Raw genomic sequence first — 21,789 nt, 5'->3', positions numbered from 1 at the left:
TGACACAAAACTGACACACAAATTTAACTTAAATCCTAACTATAGACTGTGCACAGCCTATAAGTGTAAATCAAACTCTGCTGAAGCTAACAGTAGTGATTAGTTCTTAAGGGAAACGTCATCAATGTGGTATTTAAATTAGAAATGCAGAACCTTTTTCATCATTGAAAATAAAAAATAAACCCCTTAAAAACATCTTTATACTATTGTTCCATTTGTGCAAATGCAAAGTTATACATATTTCTTAGGCACACTTGAATGATGTAACATTCCCAGTGGGTTTGGATATGTGTCAGGAATGAGTATTTCATTACAGACTTGAAAATTGTGTTACATATAAAATCGGTCATATGACATAAGTCACAAGGTTTGATTAAGCATTCTGGGAATGAATTGCCACACACACCCACACACACACACACTGGCCAGCACTTAAACCAGGATGACATGCCTTTAAATCCTCAAGTAGCTCAACCTTTGACTAAGTCCACCTGATCTGAGTCTACTGAATGGGAGACAACACACAAACTACATATGATGTTTGTATTTAAGAAATATGCATTTTGCATTACACTGCCACACCAGTAGTTAGTCAATACCTTCTGATGAGCATCAACATACTGCAGTAGTGCATCATCATGGAGTATCGGACTTAAAGTGTAAACTTTTTACATTTACCTAAATTAAAAGCTGATTCATCATCCATTCATCTTTCCTGCTTGCTGCTTCCCACAGCTTTTAGTTTATCTTTCTGGGTCATCAGTTGAAACAAGCTCCTAAACCCGAAGAAAATTGGTCTGTATGACAACCAGTGTTGAAGTTCATAAAGCCATCAGTGTGACAAATAAACGATTTTTACGCATTTATACATGCATATCTGGCGGAGCTCAAGAGAAGCAGTGGCTTATTGCAACTAAGAACAGGAGGGAATCTTAATGGCCGGACTGTCGCCTCGGGCCACTGAGCGATGAGTGAGAACTGAGTGAAGCCGACCAAAAACAGCCAAAATAACGCCGGAAATCAAAACGTTTGATCTTCAAACTTTAAGCGTGGCATTTGTTACATTGCATAAAGAAGAGGCAGGTGAGTTGTGGGGATCATAATGGTTTCATCTGGCTTCATTGGCAGCATTTTCAGTAAGATTTTTCTTGAGTTTTTGTTTTTCCTTTTTTGGAAACCACCATCTTTCTGGCTGCCTGTTTGCTTTCTCCTCCAACAGCTCCTGAAGGATTATCAATAAAGCAGTGGCAAACAAAAAGCTTGCTATAGGCTATTATGCTTTAAAACTAACATTTAATATAAATCAACTGTTGGCCTTTATATTATGTTATTACAGTGAAAATGTCTTTGGAGATTTTGATTGATTTTTCCAGTTGAACGTCTGCCTTGTTTCTACAACGCATAATCCAATAAATGCTCATTATTGTCACCTTGCAACAAGTCATCGTTGCGTCTGTGCGCTTCATCTAGGATTTTATTTTGAAACTCTTTACCGGAAGCTTTGTATCGTATTGTGGCTGCCTTTATGTTGGTCTCTTCCCAGAAAGGAACCGGGCCGCTGGACGATGGCGTTGACGTGGTTGCTGCTGGTGGAGTTGGGTCTGTACGCCAGCTGTTTCATCTGTGGGATTGTCACCGCCGCATCCATCACCATAGTCCAGGTGACTTTACTCAGAAATGAATAAACTAGCCTAATCCATATGCTTTTATCTCCATCCTCTATCCTCTTCCGGGTAGACTCGCTTTTTCAGTGCGTGTGTCTTTGCTAGAAAGTTTCAAGTTCACCAAAGAGAAAGCCAAAACGAAACATCACTTAAGAAGTTGTATTTGTGGCACTTATTTGTAGGCCTACTCAGTCCTATAGGCTATATAGGCCTAGTCTCTATTTTAAATCATTTGCGTAGTCTGTCCAAAAACGGGCATTATGGTGGGCTACTTGTTTTGGCAAAACTATTTTTTACGGCTTTTCTACGCTTTCGCACATCAAAAAGAATAGATTTTATACAGCAGCATATTTTTCTAGATGTTACGTATTAGTAATCGTCAAAAGCAGAGCGCGAGGAGCTAAATAAAAAACACGCGCTTTCACTTTCTTCTGATTTCCTGCCAGCTGTGAGTGTTGTTGCAGTCTGACACATTTCTTTGTATTTACCAGTTTTAGTAATACATCTCAGTGTATTGTATCATACAGTAGGGGACTGCGTTTTCCCTATCACCGTAGACCCTATGGGAGAATTACAGGAACACTATCACCTTCACCAAGTGCTCATTCCTTTCCACTTCATTTCATTAGCTGCACTCATTTTAAGCTGTTAGCAAAAGACACCGTGAAAAATGACATTTATTTTGAGGCTTAAAATCCCTTTAACATAACTTTCTCTCTTATTAACTAATCAGGAAATGTGCGAGCGTGTGAAAATGCCCGCGTATTTAAATGTGGATGTGCGCGCGCGCGCGAGTAATAGATTCACGTGTCCAGACACTGTTCTCATCATGTGACCAGATGTTCCTCGTGCCCAATTATCTCCTCCGCTTCTTTATGCATGTCAGATGCTGCAGTTTATATGTGTTTGTGTTTATGTGTGTTTTCTCAGCAGCTTATTTCATACATGCGTTCATATAACATTGAAACAAAACTGAGGCCGTTAAATGAAACAAAACAACAAAGAAGAAAGAATTGAAATTACAAAATAAAGTTCCAAATCTCTTTGCCTCTGTTTCCTCTCAGGGTAATTTTGGAGGTCGGTGTATTCTATATGGACTTGTCAACTACAATGCAACAGCAAGCCTCGTTGGAGTGCAGTCATCCAGCTCCTCCTCTCTGTGCTATTTTGTGTCAGCCATATCAGTCATGGTAGCAGTGGTGTGTTTCTCACTGTCTCTGTACTGGCTGTACTCTTTCTGCATCGATGGGGAAATCAGAAGGTAAGCAGATGTGCTTGTGTGTGTCATCATAAACCTCTGGCTTTCAGTGCCATGTTAGATCAAATGAACATTTTTTGTGAGGTTCCTCAGTCTTTTTGTCTATTTTTGCTGCTTGCTCTGTTGGAATCCTTGAAGCCATCATTTTATTGTCCATTGTTTAAAATGGGCTGTAAACAGAGTTTGACTAAAACTGGCAGCAACTGCAACTTAAAGCTCCCAAACCCAAATCAAACTGCACTGTGTCTATGTACAAAGATTTGAGTTAGAGGACATCTTATTCTTAAACTTTGCTATTTGTGAAAGCAAATTTTACACAGCTTGTAGACAACAAGAAAAGCTGATACCAATATCCCATGCAGTATTTTCCCACCCATCACAGGCATGCATGTGTGAGAGAATTTTATTACAAATGCATGTTCAAAAAACATGCACAAAAAGTAGATTGTAAACAGTTGTAAAATGGCACAATTCTAGCAATACCACAACTGGCCAAACTATCAACAATAAAAATAAAGTTAGACATTGCTAGTAACATTGCTTGTTAAAACTTATGTTGACCAATACATTGTCCACCTCTACTCCAGAATTGTATTTTTGTAAGCGTGACGCAGTGAAAGGGACACTCAACCCAGACTAATACAATTCTTTTATGGCGGGTTAGCAGGATGGTTTCACAGTCAGGATGGTTTGACTGTAGTTTTACAGAGTTCCCTGAAGCTGGCTTAGCAAAAAAAAAAAAAAAAAACATGAAATAGAAATCAAAAAGAGGACATCGGTCATGCCATGGTAACATGGTCAAATGGTATATACAGTAGTTTGACGCCATTTCCTCACTTCAGAGGTAAAAAAATGGTTCAGAGGTCTGTTTCTCTTTGCCATCACTTCAGAAAAGCTTACAGCTGTTCCAACGCTCTTTCTGTTCATTCTGTCCTCCACAGGGAGCGCATAGGGATGAGCCTGACCATCGCTGTGTGCGGCGCCTTCCTGTTCTTCCTGCTCATCACGGGGTGCATGCTAAAGATCGGACGCGACTCGCTCTGCAACTCCGTCATACAAACAGTTCCCAACATTACCAGGTGGCACAGGCACACACATGGTTGTTTCACATTGACATAACCCTAGCCCCTCACCCTAACCATCACAACTAAATGCCTAACCCTAACCTTAACCTAATTGTAACCTGTACCCTAAAACCTAAAGTCTTAACCCTCAAAAAGCAGTCTCTACCTCTATTTTTGTCCCCATGAGTTAGTGTGCATCCAGGTTAAAGTCCCCACTGGGATATAAGAACATGAAACACACACACACACATACACACAATGTGGGCCACAGGCACAGGCATGCACAGATATCTCCACCCAAAAACAGAATCTCTCACAAACAAGTCAGAAATGAAACTAAAAACAACATTTGAAACCCAGTGAGCTTTACTTCATGTTTGCTTGCTGTCTAATTTCTTCAAACCTTTGTTTAGTTGCGTCTCTCCTACTCAGCCTCGTTTGTCACTATTAAAAACACTTACCCTTTCAGTTCTTCTTACAATGAAAGCTCTGCTTTCTTTTCCCTTGGCATATGAAAGCAGATACATGTCATTTATTTGGTACTGGTTCCAGTGAACTCACTCTGACTCAGTGAACATTAAGCATCACTGAAGTCAAACCCATCACCAATGGATTACTTACTGTATAACATTTGAACCTTAAGTGGATATGTTTAATATTTCATGATGATTTTGAAGGAATTTTGGCAGCTAAAATATCTAGTTAGCTAGTGTTAACAACTACTACGACACAAAAGATCCGTTGAAAGTTACTTATCTGTAACTTTCTAACATGCAATCTGTTTCTGTCTCCCAAGATGTGAGGAGGCCCAGGCTAAAAAATGGGTCAGTCCACTTAGAGGAGGAAGGTTCTACGACAATCTACACAAAGCCGAGGTCAGTAGGCTTCATTCAGTTTTTATTATTTTATGTCTCGAATCACATGGGTACAATAACCAGTTCTTGTAACTCTATGAAATTATGTCGACCAACTAAATTCATGTACTAGTCAACATTATCAGAATCAGAAGTACTTTATTGATCCCCGAGGTGAAACTCTTTCGTTACAGCTGCTCACTATCGCGTCAGTGCACACAGGGATAGAAGTACTAAGCAAATCAAATTGTAATACACTATAATACAGGTAAGATAAATTAAGTACAAAGTGGATATAAGTATAAAAGCTAAAATAAGTGTAAGTACCAAAGTGGAGTTAGAGGTTGATAAGTATGTACGGTATAATAATACAATGTAATAATATAAGTAATAAGTAATAGTGCAATAATGAGTAATAACCAATCGACTTTGATTTCCCACATAATGAGTGAATGAACTGTACACGGCTCCTAAAGCTGCTTATGTAGAGCAACTGATTCAGTCAGGATTGCCTTTAATATTTTAAATTGCTATTAAGAACCATTAGTGCTTCATAGAGCGTCCTTATATAGTAACAGCTGCTATAAAGTATTGTTTAGTCGAGAGAAAAAAAACATTCACAAGCATGGTTAAGAGCGTATATGTGGAGGGTGTGTCCATCACTAACTGTTCAGGTTCAGATGAAAGAGCTTCACATACATCTTGTGTGTCATGTGTTGTCTCCCTCAGACGGCAGTGTGGGTCAACTTCTTCTTGTGGCTCATCATCGGGGTTCTGGTGATCGTTCAGAGGCGTCAGAGTTCAGGGTCGAAGACCATCGTAGGAGGGCCGGCCGGAGGGCTCTTCAGTGATCCAGGGGTGACGGCTGCAGAGACGGAGCCGTTTTTCAACCGTCCTGCGAGGCCACAGTGAGGACGGGTGTCACAGATGACTTACAAAAACACGTACTTTAGCACAACATGAATATGTGGGAGTGAATGTGGAAAGAGGGTAAACACATTAAATGTACGCTGCCTTGTATTTCAGGTATTTCAGTGAATACTAACACATTTTTTGAGATAATATATGAAACCCCCCCCCAGTAATTTGTCAATAACTTTGTTTTGCGGTGTTACAGCATGTAGATACAATAAAAGCATCAGCTCTCGACGAGGATGGGATTCGAACCCACGCGTGCAGAGCACAATGGATTAGCAGTCCATCGCCTTAACCACTCGGCCACCTCGTCAGGCTCACAGCACTGAATAAAACAAACAATGTTGCAGAGTCTGTCAGGGCTTTTCTGAAACAGGCTAACCATAGAATCCAAAGATTGAACTGTAGATATGTACGGTTACCCTTTCCCACATTTACTCACTTACCACAGCCATTATAAATGTCTGACTACTGGATCACACAGAAATGTGGATTTGTTCATTCAGAAAGTGTTTCTGTTAGATTTTGCACATAATCATAAGATGATGGGAGAATGTTTATTGCAGGCATTTATTTAATTTTATTTCATCAGTGTGCTTATATTTTGTATTTTTGCAAGACTGGCAGATGTTTTCTATGTAAAACACATTTTCACTCATTTTACAAATTATTAACTACACGGTCCACAAAAGCTTCAAGCCAATTTTTTTTTAACTCTTTGAAAAGTTGGTATTGTGAGTTTCTATTCTGTGCCCACCAGTTTTATTTCTGTAAGTTGTCTTTATTCTTTATTTATGATTTAATTATTTCATTTGACGTTGAGGCCAACTGTCTCTTCTCTTCATGTTGTCTTAAAATGTTTGCCATTTGATCGTTGGATAGTTCAGTCTCCATATGTGAACAAAACCACTGCTTAAAGAAACACTTGCTAAAGCTTGCAACAGCAGGAATAACATTATATTACATTATGTTTCAAATAATTCAAATGGATTTTTACTTTTAGGTTTGATATATGTGCTCCCACCCTAACGTTTAAATCTAATATCCAGTCTAGTTTCACTCACTGGTGCAAATCAAATATCAAATACTTAAATCTGATCTTGTGTTTGGGATATTGTACCTTAGGAGTTAATGTACCTAAAAAGGCTTGAGATATTTAACCCAATAAACCAAAGAGTTGAAACACAACCCTGATGTGTTCACTGCTAATGTTTTTCAGAGGGAATGGAGTGGAGACATGGGAATAGACATGTTGAACTGCGTCTCCCTCTGCTGGTTGATAACAAGTAAAGACTCACTTGTACCAGAGACGCATATGGAATGTCATTTTTTGTGTTAAATGTAGTACATTTGAGCGTCAGTTCACTGTCATTTAATGATTACAAAGGTGATATTTCTACAAGTATTTGGAAAAAGTTGTGTGTTGTGGTCGGGGCCTTAGGTTCTATCTTGCAAGTTAACAAGGGGATGGCACCCCCCCTCATCGCCTACTGCCTGACGCCTATAAACTTAACCTCTTGATAGCCAGGTTCTCCTGCTATGCTTCTACATTGCAATGAAACTGGTCCTAATGTTAAAAAAAAGCCTAATGTTTTCGAGTACAACTAAAGATAATGTCTTTATTCTGAGTGCCATCCCATCCAAGTAATAAACAGCAGTGATTTAAGACTAAACAGCACATTGCTTCCAAAAAACAAACAAACGTACTTTTGCCCTTTTCCCTTTCACCAGAAGCCTGTTTCTGGTATAACCTCCCAAAAACAGGACTTACCCTAACTCTAACAGTTTTGCAAAGTTTATTCATTTTGTCCCAGACAGCTAAACCCAACAGATCCCTGCCTGGCTGTGATTGTTTTTATTATCGATTAGCATCCAATCAGTTTCACCACACCTGGTAAGATCGGTCCATGTCAGCAAGCCCAAAAATGAATTAATTGGTATTATTGTTCAAAACACACATTGTAAAATATACATTCATAAATCAGTCTGCACTGGTAGAGAATTAAGACCTCCTGTAGCTGCATAACCTAAAATATAGATTCATTATTTGGCCATCAGAAAAAAAAGTCTGAATAAGTTACCAACAGTTTCCTGACAGATCAAAATAGACAGAATGAGCTTACTGCGATTACAACATGACTCATTTTGTCTGTCCTTAACTGTCTAATCTCTGTGGATTACCTGACCTTGCTTGAGCCCTGAAGTAGAAGATAATGTTCACTGAAGAGAGAAAGTAAGGAGAGACTGGACTAGAACGAGGGAAACGGATGGGGACGGAGAACGGAGAAAGTAAAAGAACATAGGGAAGACGTACTGGTATTTGTGAAGGAAAGACTTCTCTGGTTCTGTAAGTCAACTTCCAACAGCCACCTCCACCATCTACACCTAAAGTAGATTCCACACCTGGAGTTACTATCTGCTTTTTATAAAAAAAAACATAAACACAGGAAGTCTCTAAAGGACAACCAAGAGGAGAGAGCAATCTGGAGAACACCAACGGCTGTCTTCAACTCGAGTCTCAGAAGACCACAAGGCTAGTGATAAACTTGACTCTGGAGTCCATGGTAAGGCAGACATCCTATTTGGCTGTTATATTGGGCTACTGATTAGATAAATAAGCTACAATAAGATATAAACATGTCTGAGAGAAAAAAATAAGCAGGGTGAAAAAATGACAGAGGGAGAATGATATAAAAGAGAAACACATGGAAGAGCAGTGGACACTGTAGTCTGAGTTAAGCCATGATAAGCCTCCTATAAGCTACTTCACTCTCCACAGATCAAATGTTCTGTTTTAAACCTGTTGATCTGTGCTGGACTTCTGACTGCAAGCTATTGATTCACTTTATCTGATTTTTTGGCAGGATAGCTCTAGTTTACTGCCAAAACAGACCTTAAATCTCAAATTTGAATCATAGAGAGCCTTTCAACTGGACAAACATATTTTAAGTCTCTGTTTTCAAGCATCTGACTGCTTAAAAGTCCTTGAACCAATCGTTGTATAATGTCCAGCTCCTGTTTTGACCTTTGACCTCCAACCACCCCTCTATCTCTGTCCAGAACATGTCTCACGATCAGTGTGAATCAGTGGCATTGAGTGTGGAGTCCATCCTGAACGATGCCAAGAGGATGCAGCTGCAGTGCCGCGAACGCAGCGAGCAGCTCTCCATGGCCGCCAGGCAGCTCAGGGTGGAGTCGGCCGCCCTGAGGGAGCAGTGCGAGGCCTCCCAGCTTGACATGGCCCAAATCCGCCGGCAGCTGGACGAGCTGATGGATACCAAATCCGCCATCGAAGCCAGGGAGAGGCAGGCCCGTAAACTCAGCAAGCACCTGTGAGGAACTGATTGAAACCACTTGATTGGCAACCAGGAGAAGGGAGAAAAGTGGGGGTGACGAGGTGAGAAAAAGGGGTTTGAGCAGAAGGGGTTAATCTCTAGAAACTCTGAGGGGAGAAAAAGAAAAAGGGTGAAAGAGGAAGAGGAAAGGCGGAGGAAGGAAAGGAAGAGTGACAGAGTAAAAACAGAAGGAGGGAGGGAAAAGAAGCAATGTGATGGGAAAGAGAGTCAAGCGAAAGCAAAGGAATAATATGCAATTTAAACCCAGTACATGCTTAAAACGGGTACTTGAAAGTTGGTGTCAACTTCAACAGATCCCAGAATGTAGTTTAAGACAGAATATTGTTTAGGATAGCAAATTTAGCTTGACATTTAGCTGAAAATGACATTTCTGAAGAAAAAAGGAATTCAGAAACCTGATTAAAGAAACCCAAAACTGTGTGTGTGGTTTGTCAGAGAAGCGCAGAGAAGAATGCACACTCAGCTGTTATTGCTCTGTGTCGTTCCTCTTGGCTTTTGCTTCTATGTGAAACAGAGACGCACAAGAATTTCATCCCTCACCTCTTTCCCACTTTTCATGTCAAATAAACACCATCCAAATACTGTCTTGTCTCTTGTTATTCTCGAGCAAACCTTCACCTCATCGTTTAGCTTGATTTCAACACTCTCCCCCTTTTTTTTTTTTTAAGGTAAACTCAACTATCTACTATATATCATTGTGCATGTGAGGTGAGTGGGTCAAAGTTGATAGAGAGCAACTAATGTCTGTTTTTAATGTCTGAGGAATTAGATCACGAAGTCTTAACAGCCTCGAAAATGAGAAACAGCATGGCACAGGTGAATCAGCAACGGTCCCCACACGCACACTTTCCCCGATATGCCTCACAAGGCTTTCTATGGAAACGAGGAGCCAGAAACCGTTGATTGAACATAGATTGCTAGCTAGATTAGATTAGTAGCAGCTATGATGAGAAACGAAGGGGAAGTGTCCTCTTGGATGCCTCTATGGTAGATAAAACATGATAAAGTGGCCTCTGGGTGCCCTTCCAGTGGGGAAAATGTGATGCAGTGCCATGTAGGCTGCCCTACATGACGTGCCTCTAAATGTTTAAATAGTAATTGTCTGTTTTTATTACATAAGTGAAGTAGTTATACTTTAAATGTGAGTCACATAATAAAACAATTTTAATCCTAACCAGGGTTTGCCCCACCGCATGCAGCTGGTGCCCTTTTTATTTTGTTGCCCCTGGCCCTCAGACAGCCTGAGTCCGCCACTGCCTACAGCTCAAAGCTCCTAACGGTCTGAGTTAGGAGAAACTCCTGAAAACATGTTGGTGCGTGTCAGTCCTAACCTTAAGATCCCCAAGTTTTAGCTAAGCATAACACTAAAACTAGCTGAGAAGTTAGATGTAGGTCAGACAGTCAGTCAGCTGCTGCAGGGTATGCACCTTGTAGTGTCAGTGGTTTGACAAAAATACAACACAAATGAGCTTTTAAAACCATTATGTTGATGGTTTTGGAGTTCATAAGTCCATTTAATTTGTCACCCACACATATTTTTAAGTAGTTATTACTGTTAACAGGCACTATTTTATATATCTCTTTGGCTACACTGCCATTGTTTGACTGGTTTGGTGTTTTTAGGTTTATTTTAGTTCTCGGTTTTGGAAAAACAGAAACAATTAACCAAGCAATATAAGAACGTACACACATTTTATAGGACCTGTATCAGTGAAAATGGTTACTATAGCCTTCCTGAACTCATGTAGGATTTTTATGAATAATATCCCAAATAGCATATATTGATACAGTCCACATACATATAAGTAAAATATCTTATTTATAATAATGAATGAACAGTTGCTTATATTAATAATGAATTAATAATGAACAATGATAATTAATTATTGACAGATATCTGTATTGGAACAGAATGGGCATGTTCAGGGAAGTAATGCATCGCTTTGACCTATGCTCTTTCATTGCCTGGCATACTCAAACAGGGTGCACATGCTGAGATTTGTTTTTTAATAGTTTTATTACGCTTCCAAATCATTTTAAAATGTCAACAAATATCCTGGATGTGTTTTAGATTTTTGTGAATGATCAAAGTGAATAGAAAATGTATTTATTTATGATACAAAATTTCACTCAGCTTTATTTAACTTCAAGGTTACATTTATTTCCTGTACTTGTGTGTGGCATAGGAAGATCTCCCCTTGTTTCTGTTGTCGGTTACTGCAATAAGGACAGTAATAAAAACTTAAACTATACTATAACAGCTTGATTAGTCTCATCCCTGATGCCAAATGTACGTTTGTTTAGATGAGCGAGGAAGAATTGACAGACCACAGGGAGAGTATGTGTTATTAAATTATAATATGGGAGTAGTAAAAATGGTCTGCACATTTTTTTCTAGGTATATAAATAACGACATTTTAATGAAGTAAGAGATTTAATTTTGGCTTTTTACTACAGTCAAATAATATCATAACAGGTAACAGTGCGGGACCAGTATGTGTACGACAGCATAATACAAACAGCAGAAAGACTTTACTGTTTTCCTACATGTTTCCCTCTGTCTCACGTTTATTGACCTGTTGATTTGGTTTAAGAAAAACTTTCTCTAATGTGAATTATTTCTCCTTTCTTTCTGTTTGTCTCTTTCATTCCTTACTACCACCTCAGTAAAGAAACAACGGCCTGCTCACGCTGAAGCAGCCGTACCAATGAGAGCATCGTGGGAAGAGTTTTAGCCAAGCACAGCCGCTGAGGACACACTAGAATCCACACGTTGGAGAGACCCTACCACTGCAGCTTCTTCAAGAAGACCGTCAACCAGCGGCCTCGACTGAAGCGACGCTGGTTCTCTCATAAAGGAGAGAAACCATACCAATGCCTACGTGAGAAAAGCTTTCTGCTGTCTCAGCACCAGCAAACTCACTCTAAAGAGAAACCTCACCTGTGCAGCCAGTGTGGGAAGGGCTTCTGCAGAGCCTTCTGGCTCGACCGGCCACCAGACCAACAGAAGCCACATCACTGGAGTCACACCAGGGGCAGACAAGCAGCTGTAACCAGTGTGGGAGAAGCTTCACTTTGCAGGCAAAGTTGAAATCCCATCAATGTGTTTCCACGGCAGAGAAACCGTACAGATGCGATGAGTGCTTGCTCTTGGTGGGAATTGTTGGGTCTCTGTAAATAATATTATAAAGAGTACGGTCTAGACCTGCTCTATAGAAAAAGTGCAATGAGATAACTTCTGTTATGAATTGGTGCTATATAAACACAATTGAATTGGATGAAGTGTGGCAAAAGCTACACCCCGCCTACAAAAACTGTACCACTGTGAGTTTTGCTGGAAAAGCTTCGCCAAGAAAGGATGTCTAAGGATGCATCAGAGAATTCACACAGCAGAGAAACCACACCACTGTGAACAATGTGGGAGGTGCTTCAGCCAATCAGGGATAAAGAAGAACCACCTCCAAAATCCTGCTGCAGCCTGACCGATGTGCCTGAAGAGCGTCAGGCACATCGGTCAGGACGAGTGAGGAGACAGAAATGTTCTGCTCAGAGCGCAGATCAAGAACTCTAGGCTCACCGCTCTATACACGGGGTGCAACACGCCACGAATGTCAGTTTCACTGTATGGTGTAAATTAATGTTAAATTCTATTCCATTTCTGTCCATATTTTACTGTCAACTAGCATGACGAAATTCATGTCAAAAGTGCAGATTATCACCCATCAGTTGAAAGACAGGCATAGGCATAGCTAGTCATAGTGTGCCTGTTTAAACCTACAATAACCGATTTTTTGGCCACTTGGGGAGCAGCAGAAACAGTTGTCTAGTCACACATCCGGCGGATACGGAGCAACAGTAGCATTCATTTGGAGTCGTGTCTCTGGCCACCTGATGACTATAAGTCCAATATTTACTTTCTTTAAGCTCTGTTTTGGTCTCCACCTCTTTAGCTGCTAAATTCTCCACTATGTTCATTAACTAGTCACTAACTTTGTCTGTCCATTTGGTGCTGGGCAGGTAGCGTACAGTGGGGTTTATCAGACTGCTTCGCTGAAAGCAGCAGCCTGCTGAGGCTGAAAACAACGCTGATGAGAGCGGTGAGAGTGAACCAAAACAGTTAAAGGTACCCTGTGGAGTATTTGACCACTTATAGCGCTATGGAGCAATATTTGTACGAGTAGGTCCCTGTTTTGTGTGTTGTTGTGCACACACACACAGGTGATGGGGTACACATCCCTGCCAATAGTTTCACATTATTCCACTGATCTACAGGCTGTGGCAATGCACAGGGAAGAAGACTGCTAGCAGGTAGACACGGATGTAAATAATGCAGGTTCTAAAATATATATATATTTCTAAAATTGTCTTTGCGAATGTTTTATGAGGGAAATGGATTCAACACATTTGTTAGGCATCAAGGATACACACAGTGTGTTATGGTGAGTAACTTTGAATGTAAACATAACTGTGTTTGTTTACAGAAAACTCCACAGGACAAGTGGATAAGTTGCGGGCAGTAAAACCAAAACAATGTGCTGAAAGACACTATACAGCTCTGTAGAGCTGAGGGGAACTACAGTCACCATCTACCAGTAAACCCACTTACTTCACCATCTACCAGTAAACCCACTTGGTACTCGACACTTAGTTTATCTTATACTTATACCAACATGTTACTTAATTTATTTCTGACCTGTTTATAGTGTATAATATCGTTTTCTCCTGTGTGCACTGACGTAAAGAAGAGCTACTGGAACAAAGAGTTTCCCTACGGGGATCAATAAAGTATTTCTGATTCTGATTCTGATATAAAATATTGAGTAAAGCACTTCAAATGTCCACTGCAATTCAAATGATTGACCAGAACTATTGGTGAGTGAGAAACAGCCAGCTGTTTTTAGTGTGAATCCAGTCTCTTTGCCAAAGTGACCAAGAAGGTTGTTCAGACTACATGTCTTACTGCACAGTACTTACATTACCGGCCAACACAGGCCAAAAGGAACTGACAGAGAACTCGATTATTTTCGACAATGCTGTTCACGAATGGGTCACATTTAATGCAGTGATCCAAGTATCCAAGGCAAGATATCTAACTTTTAGATGGCCAAGTCTTTTTTTCCCCCCACAAAACAACACAAAGTTTGTATGTATGTATGTATATGTATACATTTGTGCCCAGTATTGTTGGAGATAGCCAGTAGTATTTTTAAAAGTACATTTGGTAAACACTTTGTGTTTCTGTCCATTTTTTACAACATGCACACAAAGGACAGATACTTTATTTTTTATCTGTCCCTCTAAAATATGACAGTAACTGCGTTAGCCAGGATTAGCACATATGAATTCAAATTTCATTTATAACATACACAATAAGATGAACACTTGGTAGTACCATCCATTTTTAAAGCATGCCCTCAAGGACAGGTAAAAAAAAAAGTGTAAGGTGGTGGTAGACTTTTGTATCAGACACCTCTTAAGTTGGTGGAGTTGCGCTGGGGGAATTTGGACTCATGACGTCAGTATTTCTAAAATCCTGGCTACGCCCCTGTTTTTACAGTGTCCTTGGGCAAAACACTGAACCCCAAATTGCTCTGGATGGTCAGGCCAGCACCTTGCTGCCATTGGTGTGTGTGTGAAGGAGAAGCAAATATAAACGCATCCATTTTACAGTAGATTCCACGTATTCATTGTTCCTTCTTCAACAGCTGCTGGTTCAAAATAGCTGGCTCCTATAGATGAGAGGAATTTTCACTCATATTCTATCTCAAGGCAAAAATTGTATGTACTGCAGTAATACTACATATTATCATTGCAGTAATAGTATGATATAATATCAGGGCCACTGATCTTAAAATGTTTTTCTTGAAATAGTACTTTTTCTCATAAAAGTTTCTTGAAATTACAACTTTTTGCTGATTTCATCAGGACTTTAATCTCAATATTGTTTTTCTCCAAATAGTGGCACTAATACTCCATCATACTGTAAGTAAAATGTCATCAGGATATTTTGGAAAGGTTACAGTTACCTAAAGATTTGTTTTCATCCCTTTCGCAAAAACCTCAATTTCTGCGTGTACAGTCATAAACCCTGGAACAGGAATTGATCGCACGCACGCGCGTGTATCACAAGAAACCCGAGGAACACACAAAAACTTTGTGTCACAAAAGATTAAAATTTTAATCACCATTATAAATCATTCTATAAATACATGGTTGTCAAATCATTAAGAACATATTTTAAATAGCAATAGATAACAAACAAGCAGCGGGGGTGGTTGGTTGCTGGGGTCAAACGCGCAGTTAAAAACAACACAACAGTCGGGGATGATGGGTTTCAGTCGAGGAGACAAAACCTTAATGGTTAGTGGAAGTAGCTGGGAATGTGTGTGTGTGTGTGTGTGTGTGTGTGTGTGTGTGTGTTTGTTAAGTTTGGGTTCTTTGCTTCTGGTCTTTAATAAGATGCTCCTATTATCACCGCTCTGAAAGACAAAATGAGAATGCTTACAGAAGAAATCTCCCAACAGTACGGCGTTTGGATGTGCATGCAGACAGGCAGACTTACTTTCAACTTTCTTCTTTAGTGGTGACAGTGCTGCTTTTGCCTGAAAAGCACACAGAGACTAAGTTACCAAAATATATCTGTAACCATGATACATTTAGCTGCTTTATTTGTTGGAGTGTATGTAGTGTAGTGTTGTGACGTTCAAAAATTGGGGAGCTAAAATGGAAACGTAACTGCTAATTTATTTTTTTTACCTTCTTGATAGCAGACCAGTCTTCAAGGATGTCGATGTCTCTCAACATGTAGACGATAAAAGGCCCTGTGAGACACAGAGGGAGTAGTTTTAAATCATCTGTCGGTTTGCAGTTGCGACCTGGCTGGAGGCAAATAAAATTAGGGATAACTGTTCGTGTCAGAATAACGAACACAGGGGGGAACTACAACACATGTATCGACTATCACAGAAGAACAGCTGGAAAACAATAAACTTGTACAACAAGGAATTTCTAAAAAAGGTGGTGCGGAGAGAAGTTTTACCTGAAACCAGAGCTACTTTCTTTTTTCTCTCCGACCGACCCAGCAGGTTCTTTCTTTTACACTTCTTGCCCCTCATCTCATCACTCCACTCTGGAATGAGAAAAGATAGCATTAATTACGTTACCTCGTCTCACCGTTTCGACTTAGGTTCATTTCTTCTGACGCATGGTTATAAGGACAAAGCAAGGAGAAGTGAAAAATGTCCTGAAAAGACTTCTAAGGTTGGCTGAAAGGGCAACCGGTACAATCCATTTTTCAGCCACTGAGAAAAGCTCACTGATTTAACCTTTTGAAGTTCGTTTACAGTGTAATAAATCATTGCTTACATGCAAAGTCAGCTGTCAGTTACAATAGCTGACAACATGCTCCTTGTGTGTAGTTCTCTAAATGGTGGCACATGATAGAAAAATGCCTACAAGTGATTTGTTTGCAACCGTTGCATTTGTTCTGCATGTATCATTGAGTGCATGCATGTGTTTGTACGCTTTTGCTGAGAGGTACAGTATTTAATCCAGCAGGGACACTGCTAGCATGAGCACTTACTGTTACTCTACTACACAGGAGGTCAGTTTTTAGGTCATCATTCGGTCTTCAGAGTGTAGTGAATATTATCTAGTACACAGACTTATATAATAACAACATTAATAATTGCAGCAAAAGTACAGTACATTTATTTTGTTACCTAAATCAACAAGACTAATAATGATGATGATAATGTATAGTGATAGCTTTGGGATTGACATCTTAGCCGTACCTGAGGTGAGGTCTATATTCTGTCTGTCCTCCTCCAGTCGTCTTATCTTTTCCAGCAGTTCTGTCTTCATGGCATCAAACAGCAGCGCCTTCTCACTCTGTAACACACACACACACACACATAAATATATATATATTTGTTCAATAACATTGGCTGAAGTGTATGAGTGTCCCTATGCAGTATATACTCTATGTGTGTGTATTACCTCCAGGTGCTGCCTTGCTCCTTGTAGTTCACACTCGTGCTTGTGTTTGATCACCTGTAGACACAGCTCTCTGTACACTCCTGTAGACAGAGACACGGAGATGCCACTGTGGATATTTCTTGATTTTTTTTGTGTGTCCTTAGTTACTTTTAGAAGACAGAAACAGACCGTGACACCAAACATCTTAGTGCAATATACTCTTCTCAGTTTAAAATTCCCTATTTATTGATATTTATTCATACCTCTATTACTGCTGTACAATATCCTCCGTCTCATTATAATCTTAATAAGCTACACTTAACTTGACAGTTCATGCACTATTACTTTATACTATATTATTATCATCAACCGGTAAACCCACTTTGTACTTCACACTTACTTTATACTTATACCCACTTGGTACTTAATTTATTTTCTGACCTGTATTATAGTGTATTATATTTTTTGCTAGTACTTCTATTCCTGTGTGCACTGACGTGACAGTGAGCTGCTGTAACAAAAGAGTTTCCCCTCGGGGATCAATAAAGTATTTCTGATTCTGATTCTGATTAATCTAATCTCATGTCACTTTTTTTTGGAATGATTTCAGGGTACCTGCATGTAAGTCTTTTAAACAACCTTTCTGATGCTAGCTGGGATTTAACAACCACTCACAAATCAAAGCAAAGATTTCAAGGTGCGAAACACAGACTGTTTCCAATTGAAAACAGCTAAAGAAACTATCAATGGGAAGAATAAGAAATATTACAACAAGACATTGTTGTAGGTGTAGGAATAAGAAATTGTGTGTCCTCTGTGAGTTGAATTAGTTAGGATTTCACAATGTATATCACCTCTGGGACACTCCAGTCATCATTTAGCATTATGCAACTACACAATAACATTTTTTAACTTTAAATGTGAACATCATGCCACTGTGGTCAAAGTGACTTGCAGTGTAAGCCATGAGAGAAAAGCTTAAGCTGTTCAAAATACGAGTGTGATTTACCTACCAGCCACTTGTGTTCGTATCTGCATGCTGTTCTGCAGTGCAGCCAGTGGTTCTCTGTATTCCCCAGCCTTCCCCGTCAGCACCTCGTCCAGCTTCACTTTCATCTGGTTCAGCCGCTCCCGAAACAACCTGCAATCGCACGGTGAAATCAGCCTTTTCTTCCCTCCTTCATACGACTGAGATTTTTTCTAAATCACACCAGAGGGACACAGTGTGACGTCTCTTCACCCCTCCTGTTTCGACTCACTTCTCTTTCAGCTCCTGAAATTGTTTTTCCAGATCCAACATCTCATCTAGACATTCTCCTCTCCTCCGCTCGCAGTCTTCATCATCCATCTCTTCACAGAGGACAGAGACAGTGAAACACAGTGACAAATACAGAATCTTCATCACAATTTGGCAGAGCACTTGGGTTTTACCTGAACTCTCCTCTTCCTCCTCATCCTCTTCCTCCTCTTCACTCTCCGCCAAGTCACTCTCCCTCTCCTCCGTGCTCTCCTCCATGGTCTCCTCTCCTCCTCCTCCTCTTCCTCCTCTTTCATTCTCTCTCGGCTGCTCCACCTCACCGTTGGCCTCAGGGAGTTGTGACTCTCCTTCTGCCTCCATCTCCTCCTCCGGCTCCCTCACAGGGGGTTGGGCGGGCATAGCTGGCTGAGACACATTCAGACACACACAAACTATACCACAATGTGTGTAAAGGTTTATAAGACAATCCAAATCCATATCTTGTCTGTCCTTCTCGTGTTGAGCTATTTCACTGATGAGTGATTATCATTTAGTACACTACTAAAAACGACATGCACAACTGCAAAGATTTTGCAGACAACAACCTACATTTCCTAAACTCTTTTAGAATAAAGACGCCTGACTGATCTGAATCATATCTTTCAACACCATTTTTGTTTTACAATATTTTTTGATGTCCTATTTTGTAACAGAAACATGCAAAATAGCTACATGAGCACGTATGGCCGTTTATATCACAATTGCAATATTTGGTAAAAAGAAAACAGTTTTTGCATCCACTACTTTAAAAGTACATTTACCTATTTTACTATTTATTATTTAAAATAGTGAATGACTACATTTGGAAATATAGTAGGCGCCCAGTTTTAAATTCATATTTATTTTTCAATTTTATATGAAACACAACTGCCTTTAACATACTGATATCTGTTGATTTACTTGAGCTAATGTTGCTCAATATGGGTGATGCTGATGAATGACAATAGTGCAGCTGGGTTGCAATAATTGTAAGCCGCAAAAAAAAAAGAGTACGGAAAGCAGACTAAAGAATAAAACATACTGCTCTGTTGGTAAAGCAGAGACTTGTCCGTGGTTTAATTGTGAATTTTAGCTTACAGTGCAGATGGAAAATAATCTGAATAGGACAGCACTAGGAAGCCCGCGGGACATCGAGCTACCGTATGGCTATCTCTGTCAAAGCAGCTAGAAAAACACAGCACCGGAAATTACCCGATTTGGCTATTGTGAAAAGCAACAAATGTTAAGCGAAAAGCTAAACAATTTACCTCAGTGTGTTGCGAAAGCGCTAACGAAAATGATAACAATTTGAATATAAACTGTTTATTTCCTCTAAAAAGTGGCTGCATCCATTAAAAGGGCTTTTATTTTGTTACCTTACCGGACTTCCTATTGCAAGCTGCCTAGCTTGACCACGGGTAGCTTCCGTGATGTCATACAGTAATACAGTAAATGGTATGAGCTCGACGCGGTGTTTAGACCAAAATAAAGACCCGAACTGAGTCTGAAGCATGTTATACTGTCAGTCTATTTACTTACTACCACTAAGAAATTAACCGAGACTTGTTGTTGCATTTTCATCTCAAATTAGCGGCAAATAAACCACAGTGAAGTCAAGTGCAACACTAACGTTAGCTAACAATTGAAACCACACACAGCGAGAGACTGACTGCCTGCTCATTACACTGTCCAAGTTATTTTATTGACAGATATCTTCTCTAAACGTATTTGGCGTTTGCTAGTAAACACTATAATCAGCGTTTAAATGCCATTAAGCATATTGAAGCATCGACAGAGTAGCTTTCATATTGACCCTGTCTTACAACTGTACACGGATTAACAAGTAACGTTATCCGTCCATGCAGGCAGGCGATGCTGTGTGTAAACAGATAACCTTCCCTTCACCGGACAAGACAGTGACTAGAAGAGCCTGCTCACCTTCTCCCTCTGCTCGGCTGTAGAAAGTTAAAGTATGATTTGTTATATTTCCATTTTAAAAAGTACTTCCTTTTCACTCTTCAGTTCGACACTTTGCCGGACTCTACAACCCGTATATTCAACCAATCAGCGCCGAGCCCTACTATTGGAGTGACCAATAGGAGTGACCATTCCAAACGTCGCTTGTCCAATCAAAATGCTCAAGCAGGTTTAGTTAGCCAATCATAATCCAGTTTATAGCTGGAAACCATCAGAATTAACCAATAGGCTGGATCGTAAATAAATACCGCGCATCTCCTTCTTCCTTCCTTCTTTTTTCAAACGTATAATATAATATAATAATATAATATAATATAATATAATATAATATAATTGTGGCCCAGACCACGCAGGGGAGATTACACATACACTACAATAACTACAGTGATTACAGGCTAAATAAATAAACAACCACAAAAGTAAGATCAAAACAAAAGCAATATATCTTTAATGTAAAATAGTTCTAAAAATACCAAAATAATATATTGTTAAGAGTTTATATACACACAGACACACACACACACACACACACACACACACACAAATATATATATATATATAGTTTTTATAGTATACAGTTTTTAGTATACAGTTTTTCTGATAGTTTTTAATGATAATATGTAGTATAGTAATGCAGTTGTATAAAGTAGTACAGTCTGATGTGGTAATGTGCAAAGCATTTGTTGTCTTTTTTTTAACATTTTGAATTATTCTTACATTCTAATCCTTGTACAACCACTTTGGCAATACTGAACTTGATTACGAGCATGCCAATAAAACTTATATCTTTTCTAAAAGACACTGTGATTCTAGGCCTCTGTGTTGTGGTAGATACATTATAAACCAAGACACAAGGATCCAACTTTGTCCCTTAATTCCTCCTGAGAAGTTACTCTAGGTCATTAGCACAATGTGATGCAGCCATTATGTTACTGGTGTTAAGCATCATTCTTCCCTAACTGACTGTTTATTCACAGGGCTGGGCTTACATCAACCAGCCTCTGATTAGAACAGAATATGATTCACAAAGTGCAGACCCACTCTTGCTACACAGTGGGCCCGGGTATAAATGCAGTTGTCATATTGCAATTAACCACCAGATGGCACCAAAGTAATGCAAAATATTTAGACAGTCATGCAAATGACAATGGTGGAATTCATATCATTTGGACAATGGGCCTTTTTCATGGCAGACATTGTGGCATGTCATTGTAGGAAAACTGCAGGTGGAACATTAATTATGTTTGCATTCCGTTTCCTCATATTGTGTCTGCTGGTCACTGACATACACAGACACTTAATGGAACAGAGCCAGCGTTAATGTTATTAATTACACATGTGCTTTACCTGCTAAGACAAGTCAAAAAGTTTTCCATGAAAAAGGTCTATAACACTAATAAATATCAAATTCAAAGAGGATGCTTTGTTGAACTAAATACAAGCTAATA

At 39.6% G+C, this 21,789-nt stretch overlaps 2 protein-coding genes and 1 non-coding gene across 7 annotated transcripts; 1 reads left to right on the top strand and 2 right to left on the bottom strand.

The window, feature by feature from the left end:
• The first annotated feature begins 962 nt into the window (after positions 1 to 962).
• On the top strand, positions 963 to 6,943 carry tmem179ba (transmembrane protein 179Ba). Of its 2 annotated transcripts, XM_044184735.1 has the most exons (6): positions 963 to 1,083; positions 1,544 to 1,661; positions 2,729 to 2,925; positions 3,864 to 4,001; positions 4,783 to 4,861; positions 5,570 to 6,943. In XM_044184735.1, exons 2-6 carry the CDS (start codon positions 1,566 to 1,568, stop codon positions 5,750 to 5,752), a joined length of 693 nt encoding a protein of 230 aa, XP_044040670.1. In that variant the 5' UTR covers positions 963 to 1,083; positions 1,544 to 1,565; the 3' UTR covers positions 5,753 to 6,943. The 2 variants fall into 2 exon arrangements, with proteins under 2 accessions (XP_044040670.1, XP_044040671.1); XM_044184736.1 differs by lacking the exons at positions 963 to 1,083; positions 1,544 to 1,661 and adding an exon at positions 1,817 to 1,927.
• Positions 5,987 to 6,068, bottom strand: trnas-gcu. Its single transcript has one exon. It is a non-coding gene; the product is annotated as a tRNA-Ser (tRNA).
• An 8,325-nt stretch (positions 6,944 to 15,268) lies between the features above and the next one.
• Positions 15,269 to 20,459, bottom strand: brms1 (BRMS1 transcriptional repressor and anoikis regulator). 4 transcript variants are annotated; one of them, XM_044184884.1, is made up of 10 exons: positions 20,303 to 20,459; positions 18,520 to 18,751; positions 18,348 to 18,438; positions 18,102 to 18,229; positions 17,110 to 17,255; positions 16,905 to 17,001; positions 16,151 to 16,240; positions 15,868 to 15,932; positions 15,674 to 15,713; positions 15,269 to 15,590 (listed from the first exon to the last, which is right to left on the bottom strand). In XM_044184884.1, the coding sequence occupies exons 2-10, from the start codon at positions 18,743 to 18,745 to the stop codon at positions 15,583 to 15,585; spliced, it is 891 nt and encodes a 296-aa protein (XP_044040819.1). In that variant the 5' UTR covers positions 18,746 to 18,751; positions 20,303 to 20,459; the 3' UTR covers positions 15,269 to 15,582. The 4 variants fall into 4 exon arrangements, with proteins under 4 accessions (XP_044040819.1, XP_044040822.1, XP_044040821.1 ...); XM_044184887.1 differs by having other exon boundaries at positions 17,110 to 17,189; XM_044184886.1 differs by having other exon boundaries at positions 18,520 to 18,747; positions 20,303 to 20,445.
• Positions 20,460 to 21,789: the final 1,330 nt, after the last annotated feature.

The sequence above is a fragment of the Siniperca chuatsi genome, linkage group LG22 (genome assembly GCF_020085105.1).
Source record: "Siniperca chuatsi isolate FFG_IHB_CAS linkage group LG22, ASM2008510v1, whole genome shotgun sequence".
NCBI lineage: Eukaryota > Metazoa > Chordata > Actinopteri > Centrarchiformes > Sinipercidae > Siniperca > Siniperca chuatsi.
This window is presented reverse-complemented; position numbering and strand designations above follow the sequence as displayed.